The sequence below is a fragment of the Pygoscelis adeliae genome, unplaced genomic scaffold (genome assembly GCF_000699105.1).
Source record: "Pygoscelis adeliae isolate BGI_AS28 unplaced genomic scaffold, ASM69910v1 Scaffold173, whole genome shotgun sequence".
NCBI classification, from domain to species: Eukaryota; Metazoa; Chordata; class Aves; order Sphenisciformes; family Spheniscidae; genus Pygoscelis; species Pygoscelis adeliae.
In genome coordinates, this window is record NW_008824409.1 from 84,329 (window position 1) to 93,218 (window position 8,890).

An 8,890-nucleotide genomic window follows, 5' to 3' on the forward strand; every position below is an offset into this window, starting at 1 on the left:
AAACTATTTTTCTTTCAGTAACTTCTAAAACTGCCAGTTTTGTTTTGTGGAATTCTGAGTAGGGATGGTGGCTTGACCATGTAGGCAGGTCGGAGCTGAGGGAGGTCACGATCGAGTCTTGAGGTATCTCGGAAAGTTCCACAGTAAATGTAAACATGCTTTATGGATATCTCATCCAAGAAATTTGAAAAGTACATCAGCATATCAGTCACGTAAGGGATTGGAAGTACAGCTTACCTGTTGCAGTGGTTGGGATGAATGGCAGTAGCACCAGGAAGCACACATCCAGTAGCTCACGGTATTCCTTCCTATCCGTTGAGCCTGGTTTATTAACCAGTTACCTACACCTGAACACCCCCATACTTACCGCCCTTGCTTTTGTACTGGTTGGGGTGGAGGTCTTAAGTTGAGGATGTTGCAGTTTTCCCTTTATTCAGCGTCCGAGTTTGGTGTGTTCACTCGCCCTTGACCTCTACAAATTATTTGACCTTCATCTTGCCTTGAAGTGGCTGCGCTGTCAAGACTGAAAGATAATTTGGAGTTGCAGTTGCACATTTGGCGTTTCATCGATGCCGGCACAGTCCTGCTAAGCTGTGTATGGGGGCTACCTGTGCTATTAGCTTTTCCTGCTGGCAACTGATTGCCTTAAGGGTATTAATGTATTTCCCTTTGGATGTTAGGATTGATAAAGCAGGCAAGTCTTAACAATGCGTTCTGTACGTCCTGTTCACTTCTTGTTCTTTTTGTGCAAGACCATAACATTTTTCTGTACGTAACACTTAAGTTTCCCACTGGAGTAAGATTTTTTTTAAAGTACTTAAATATTTTTTTAAAATAAAGTTTAAATGCCAAAATAAACTGGCATAGTGCTGATGTGTCAGAAAAAGCTGTAGAAAGCTTGTTAGTAGTAGCGTACTTTAACTGAGATAACTTTGTTAGGATTGATAGCAAGACATATTTCTGCTTCCAGATCTGTGCTATTAAAGCTGTGTGATTATGGGATAATTGAGCTTTTAATGGGGAATGAGTTACAACTTGAATCAGAAAAAATGCTGCCATTACATACTATATAAGCACATCTAAGAATATTGACTTAGTCTTCAATTTTTTTAAGTTGCTGTTCTTATGAATAACTTTGTCCAACTTTCTTTTTTTTGGGGGTGGGGGTAGTGCCAGAACAAACAAAGACAAGTGTAAGCCAGCCTCAGCCTGTCACCTCTAACGGCACTTCCACAGTAACCAGCACTAATAATAATGCCAAGCGGGCCACAGCCAACAGTCAGCAGCAGCAGACCTTGCCTCGATACCCTCCTCGTGAAGTACCACCGCGATTTCGACACCAGGAACAGAAACAGCTTCTGAAACGAGGTCAGCAGTTACCAGTTATAGCTGCAAACCTGGGATCTACTCCTAAAGTATTAAACGGCCAGTCAGGAGGCAGCACTGTCACAAATAAACAGCCAGTGACCAACGGAGAAGTGCCGAACAGCAGCAAAAAACAGCCAGGTGAGGGGGACGTACCTTGTTTTCCTTTAACTAAAATCGAATAGTTTAAATTCAATTTTTCAGTTAAATATTTGACCTAATATTATTTAAACTTTAAATGTAAGCTGTAGCATGATGAGAGATTTTTCCTGTGTCGTAGCTTAATATTACAGGATGGTTTCAGCCATCTTTGTGCAAGTTTCATACTGAAACTTAAGACATCTTAGTTGCTCGTTGTTGCCAGTGGTGTACAGTAGACGTGTCTGTTTCTGAACAGATGTTGAAGCCAATACGACCACTGCTATGTTCTGAATTTCCAGTCTTTATCCTAACAATTGATCCAAGCACGGTCATGGTACGAAGCATCTTTTTTGCATCCAGTTTTGATACACAGATCTCACAAGGAAGGGTCTTTCAGACAGTTCCCAGAGCGTTCTGAACAGCGTCTCAAGACTTTCTTTTCTTCTTCATATCTAGAGATATAGATAGGGTACAACTTGTTTAGAATATCAGAATTGCTTTTTGTTGTTAGGTCAGAGTTTTTCTTTGTTCATCTACCTGAAGCTAGGTTGTCTTACAAAATGGATCGACCTTTACCTTTATTACTATTAGTATTTAAGTAAAGTTATCCTTTATTAGTTTGGCTTGTTATGCATCCTCTTCAAATACCCTTTTAAGAGTAGTAAACTTACCTGTTACACGTGCATAATTTGCTGTTCAGTGAATGTACTACCAATTTTTTGGGGACAATAAGGGCAGTCTATTTTTGGCTGAAAAAAAGTAACTTTCTTTGTAGGGATCTACAGATCCCTGTAGATTTTCAAAGGGACTTGGTATTAATGCATGCTAACGCTTAATATGTTGGACAAATACTTTCTTATTTTTATACTTGTATTTATTTTTTGACGTGCACATAGCAGTGATGTGCGCTATCTCACAGATAGTTTCTTCTGAAACTTTACTGAATTCCCAGTGTTTCTCAAAATAAGTGTTTTATACACTACAAAGGATGTGACTCCTAGCCCCTTCAGTTACAGAAAAGATTTCTGGAAAACAGCCTTGATCTTTCAAGTTTTGGTTAAATTTTGAGCTGTTGTGATTACTGAATCTTGAAGAAGCAGTATTTAAAATGAAAGTAAACAATCAAAGCATTGGAAGCACTTTATCCACGTGCCCCCTGAGTCATGTTTCTGATATTACTTTCCAGTATTATTTTTGTAACGTACTGATAGAACTCTTAAAAATCACTTCTTGGAATGGTAAAGCAGTAAATTTTTTTTTTCACTTCACCTGTATAATTTTGTTCCTGTCTATAGTCAGGTTTAAAGTAACCTTTCATATACTTGCTTGCTCCTAAGGTGAAACTTTTTCTCCAGCGTATATCCTCTACTGGTCAAATTGTGTGGTAGCAAGTAGTGATTTAAATAAAAATTCACATGTAAACTAATCTAAGTAGTATTACTCTTTATACAACCTATTAAACCTCCTGATTGTATCTATCTAGAGGGTTTTTTGAATATGCTGTCCTTCATTTCACTTTTTGTGAATGCCAGCCCAATATTTAATTAGTTGGGTTCCCATTTGTATATTGCATTGTTCTCAGTTTTGCTCAATTTTGCTTGAATTTGTGCTGGTGTGGCTGGACAACCTTTAGGCTGGGAGATGTCAACGTGTCCCTCTGCGGTGCTGCCACAACGCTATACTGAGTGTCTGAGGCAGCTGCTTTGCTGGGAGTAGTTCTGTGGTTTGAATAATACGTTAATTATTAGAATAATATATCTACACGTCCAGCTGGTAACTAAAAGGTTCTGAGAGCCTTTAGGGGAGAGAAAGGCTGGCCAAATCACTTTCCCATCTTAAGAAAATGTCTGTTTTGTCTGTAGCGTCCTGTCAGTCACTGTACTGTCAGGTGTCTGTTAGCTGTGTGCCGTGCTCGGGGCGTTCCTGGGTGTGCAAGGTCAGAACCGGCCAGAACGACAAGTGGGGTTGGGAGGCCAGGGTCTCGTTTCTTGGTGCCGTGTATCTGTACGCTTGAAAGATCTCTTTCCTCTAGTATAACCAGAAAAAATGTCTGGTTTGGATGTTTTGTCATGTTCTTTGAGAAATGTAGGTAAGAAGTTAATGTAAAGGAAAATAAGTTTTTCAGTGCTGGATTTTTGTAATGACTTCAAAAATCTTGTCTAACGAATTGCCTGTGAGTTAATGCGGAGGTGGCCATAGTCCAGCAGCACGCAAGAGTGACTTAATGTCTTTTGACACCTTTGTATCTGAAAGGAAGTACTACTGTCATTTGCCTGTCTCAGTCTTACTCAGTCTCCCTAGTTCCTCTTTTAGCCTTCAATGACAACTTCTAGGTACTCTCCTTGTTATCTCTGAAATTAAAAATCTCATGAAATTTGACATATCTGTAGAACCCTTCCTATTGAAAGAATATCCATGTACAGGCCATTTGGGTTAACAAATTTTATACCCTAATGGAATGTCTTTGGAGATTGTTAAGTTCTTGACTTTTTTTAAGCATTACCTGTATTTTAGGGCTAAAAGAAAAACTGTAGCTTGAAATGTTGAAGTCAAAATTGCTGGAGTCGGTAATGGCTCCAGTTGTTTTATCTGTCATTCCCTGACAGACCCCAGGGTAGGCGCTCTCCCCAGTTCCAGCTGTGGTTATAATGGTTTGGTAGGTGCTTTGTAAAAAGCCAGGGAACACAAGTACTGCTAAATTTAAATTTTTCCTTTAACTGCCCTGGCCACAGTAAGTTTTTAAGTCTTTGGTACTGGAGAATTTTTTAATTACATCAGTGGTCAAAAAATATATCTCTTTACTTGTGCTTTGCGTGGACAATCATCTTCTCTTTTGAAAATTAACGCGCTTTGTTTAGAAGTAAAGCTTAAGAAGGGATAGTCCTGTGTTTTTAGGACATTTGGCATATCTTTTTAATAAAGACACATAAGTGAAGCTCATGCCATGTAGTACTTCTGAAACAGATAGTCTTGTACCAAGATGGTTATTTTAAGAAATCTGCATAAGTAGCTCTTTATCAGAACATTTTCATACCCAGTTCAGTTGTTTGCTTTAGTGAAATTTTCCCCCATGTGCAAACTTCACATGAAAGGAAGGTCTTGAATGCTGCCTTGGTATGTTTGTTTGCCTCTGTGCTTTGTAACACATCAAAATAGCCAGGTGCTTATTCCACAATGAAATGATTTATATAGTGAACTAAAATATTTGCCAGCAGTAATTGCTTGCAACTGTGGGACAGAACAAAACAGGAGAGCACCATCAGGCTCCTGGCGTTAGTCCAGCTACTTGGATTCCTCCTTTGACGTGAGTGGGTCTCACTTTATCCTTGTGCATCTTGCAGCAGAGCTGCAAAATTACGTTACAGCCAGAGCCTTTGGAAACAAAAGATTCCTCCTGTAACTTGAGGGTTTTTTCTCAGTTATTGTAGGAGTCAGGGAAGAAGCGAGCAGTTGGGATTTGCAGTTAGTAGTGATGGAGGTTGACTTAATATAGGAAACATTGCCTTAAATGTAACAGTTATGGTCTCCAACTGTAAAATTTGTGAATTTGAAACATTAAGTTTGATTTCATACACTGTCTATAGGACACTTAGGAGGAAGAAGCTATGAAAGAGTGGTAAATGAAAGTTTCGTGTGCACACGCTTAGGATAAATCAGAGTTGGACCATACTTAGTTATTTCTGTTTGCTAAATCAGGCAGCAAAGTAGGCACTTTCAGGTGGAGAAAACGTGCCATTCAAAGAAGTGGTATGAACTTGCTTAAGTGTCAGGGCTGACCTCTGAAATTCTAAGTTAGTAAGTCAAGAATTAACTGGTTTTGGTTTCGATGACTATAAATTCTTCCTCTTTTTCATATAAATCAAACCTTTAAAATTAAGGACATGTTAAATCGGTTAATTAAATGCAAAATGTATAAAAACTAACTAGTAGTGGGAATATTTAGTAAAAGCAGCAAAATTGCTAATAATTAAATCTAAATGCTACATGTAGAAAGCTGGATTTACTATCAGTGTGTCTCTTCCCCGTGGTGTGTTCAGCACCGTGGGTGAGGCAATTCAGAACTTGCTTGTCGCTAGCACGGTCAGTGAGATTGAGAGATGGCTCTTAAGAGAAACTTTTCCTGAAAAAAGGGGCCTAATAAATGGTTTAAAAGTAATGAGTGGTTTGGGACTGTTCTCAAAGGGCTAGTTTACTTAAGTAACACTTCTGTAATTTTCTTACTTTTTTTTTGTAGGCATGCCTCCCATTCGGGACTTGGTGAGCCACTCCCCTAACCAGTCAGGTTAGCTATTTAAATCTCACCTTTTTTTTTTGCACTATGTGTGTTTGTAGTAGTTACATGTTTCGCACAATTTTGTCTGATTTCTTTTTTTTTTAATTTTTTTTATTCTTTGGCTTATGTTTTTCAATAGCATGTGCTGTGTGAATGACTGACTTAAGTATACTTTCTGTGTGCCGTTACATACTACATTTGGTTAAACATTTTTAATTTTCTAAAATAACATCAGAATTCATACCAAAACAGATGCTTCAACTATGTGGCACCTTAGCTTTAAAATACTGTCTTTTTTTTACCTTTATGCTTATATGTTAAATTGCCTTTTCGTGGTATTAAATTGAATAATCTGTGCAAGCCTGTGCTTTATATCGGAGACATTTCACAGCACTGTGGAGGAAATCATGTCTGGGGGCCTTTCTATTTTGAATGCTGAGTTTATGCTGGGGTAGCACTACATGGAGGCCTACAGCTGTGTGTGTTGCTTACTGGATATGATTGTGAAGAACACTTGTTATTTATTTTTAAGTGATATTTTGGAGCGAATGTGCTGTGTGAGGACTTGGGGACGTGCTGTACGAAATGCTCTGGAGTAATGCAGATAGTGCTGTAGGATGGTTTGTACTGGCTCTGTTTCTGGCTGTGCTATGTGCCCGTCGGGCTGCTGTGGGCACAGAGCTTAGGAGAACGTTTCATGTTGCATCTCTTCTGTTTACCTTGAAGACTGCTCTCAAAGGGGTGAAGTTAATCCTCCTCTCCTCTTCCTTCCCCTCTCTTCCCTTGTGTTGAATTTGGCCACTTAGCGAGTCAGTGCAGCTTCTTTGTGTGATGGAAAACTAACCTGAGGGTTCATCTTTTTCCCCGTGGCTCAGCGAGCTGTCCTGACTCACTGCAGTGCTGCAGGGGTGTCAGGGCCAGAGCCCTGCTGGGACGGGGGAGAGGGGAGAGAGAGCGTGCAGGACGGTCCCTTTTAGGAGAGCCACCAGTTGTGCTGGGTTAGGTGCAGAGGGACGCTGTACCCGTGTCCTGGCAGCTTTCCTGTCCTGCATTCACAGTCAGGAAACCATTGCGGAGGCAGACAGCTACATCTACTAATTCTTGGGTTGGAGTACTTCAAGAAGACACAAACAGACTTCAGGACTTTTTTCTCTACCACAGAGAAACAGATACGTGGTGTTAACAAACAGGTTTTACTTTTCTGGTTTTGTCATTTTGTAATAAAGGTGCTTTTTAGCTTGTTTATTAAAATGCATTTTTTCATGAGGACCGAAGGTACAATAATTGGGAAGGTATAGTATTCACAGTCTGTGGGTACCAGTATGTACTGGAACTGGAAAAGGAGACAGAGATACAGATATTTCTTAATTTATATTTCTCAATCCTACTGTTTAGTTTAGACCATGTGATGGTACTTTAAAACAAACAAACTACTTCAGAAAATACATAGGGTTTCCTGCAAACATTTCCTGTAGGGGTACCTCATAGCTAGAAAACATTAAATTATTGAATTACAAATTATTGAAAAAATCTTAGCAGTTTACTGAATTTTAAGAAACTCAGGTTTGTGTAAATTTTTTTTTCTCCAGGATTTAAGCAGCAAAAGTTCAGTTGCAGCTTCTAAATAGTTTGGGGGAAAAAAACAAGAGTAGGCTGTTATTGGCTCGTTTTGCTGTGCACCAAATTTAATATGTTGTCAGCTGTAATTTTTTTATTTTGAGGGTGTTTTTCTGATTTTTCACATCTGGCAGATACCAGAAATAATACCTTGCTTATTCCGTATTTGTATACTTAATCTCAGAAGTTCGTGGGTTGTGGAGATTCAGATAGGAATATTTCAGAACAGTGGCTCGTACTAGAAATCACTAACGCACATTTATGTCCAGGAAAAAGACTGTTAGTCAAGGTAGTTTTGTGTGTAATGGGATAAAATTCTGGATGACTGGAAATTAATCATTATATGCTGTTCGTGTATTGGCTCGTTACAAACTGTGTATCGCATCTAGATTAATATAATAGAATTTTAACACAAGTTTTCTTTTTATGTAGTCTATTGTTGTGCAAATTAGGGTTTGTTTACTGTTTCACTCTGGCTTGTAGTCATAACCTGTATCTCTTTCTCAACACCGAATTCAGGCTGTTTGCCATCTGTATACTTCAGTGTTGTTTTTAAAATTGATCATGTTATTGGGATGATGTTTATGTAATCAAGATTTTGTTTTGTTAGGGCAGCTTTTCATGCTGTTGATTCTGTCGTTTGTGAGAGTGCAGACAACTCTTAACTTTTATAGTCTTTTAATACAGGTTAAGTGTCTTTTTTTAAAATATCAGTGTGAGATTTGAAATCTTGGGTTTTGTTGGACAATTCCTTACATACTACAGTGTTTTTTCTAGTAACACATTAATAGGTGGCTCTGGGTTATGTTCAGCTGAACGAATGTCTTCCAGTTCTCCCACGGGTGCTGTGTGGTTCTCTGCCTCAAGACTGTGGAGCTGCCAGGCACTTCTAACTATTACAGTGCTGTTTCTACCTGCCACAGGTCTCTTCCCATTACTCCCTGTTCCAAAGTGCTGTGCCAGCACCCTTGTTTCTCGTGTTGTAATTCCTATGTGAAGCTTAACTGATTGCTTCGATGCTCTCAAGCTTCCATCATGCTGGTTGCTGGAGGAGCAGTGGGTGATCCCTGCTCTGTGCTGCTCCAGGCTCTGTACTCGTGGAGGCAGGGTCTTTGGCTAGATTCTTTTTCACTGTAGGGTGAATAATGTTGATATTGATTAAAAATGATTTAAGAATAGACCAAAACTTGTTGCGCATCAGTGTAATACTCAGTAAACTGTCCATAGTAACTTAAATGTAAGCTTTTTTGTTTCTTCCTGTTTCCTTGAAGATCAAGATCATAAATTCAAATAATGCAGTATTTTAAATTTTGTTAGTCTGATTTAAAAATGTGGAATCTTCTGCTTGTCATGGTGTTCTCAAATTCCTTTTGAGAGATGGAAGCACTGAAACAAGGTCTCTTTTTAAATCTGCATCAACTGTGCTTCTCTTCAGATTGGTCGGTCATGCTTACACACGATAAACCACACCAGCCTTTTTTGCAGTTGAGTTGG

The 8,890-nt window shown here is 39.0% G+C and overlaps 1 protein-coding gene across 8 annotated transcripts in view; it reads left to right on the forward strand.

Annotated features, from left to right (window-relative positions):
* Positions 1–8,890, forward strand: part of TNRC6A (trinucleotide repeat containing 6A) — a 53,178-nt gene that overhangs the window by 23,501 nt on the left and 20,787 nt on the right. For 6 of the 8 annotated variants that reach the window (XM_009320491.1, XM_009320493.1, XM_009320494.1 and 3 more), the window contains 2 exons: positions 1,171–1,506; positions 5,741–5,788. In XM_009320491.1, the coding sequence (XP_009318766.1) occupies positions 1,171–1,506; positions 5,741–5,788 (384 nt within the window). The remainder of the gene's footprint in view (positions 1–1,170; positions 1,507–5,740; positions 5,789–8,890) is intronic. The other 2 variants (XM_009320496.1, XM_009320498.1) reach the window with 1 other exon arrangement.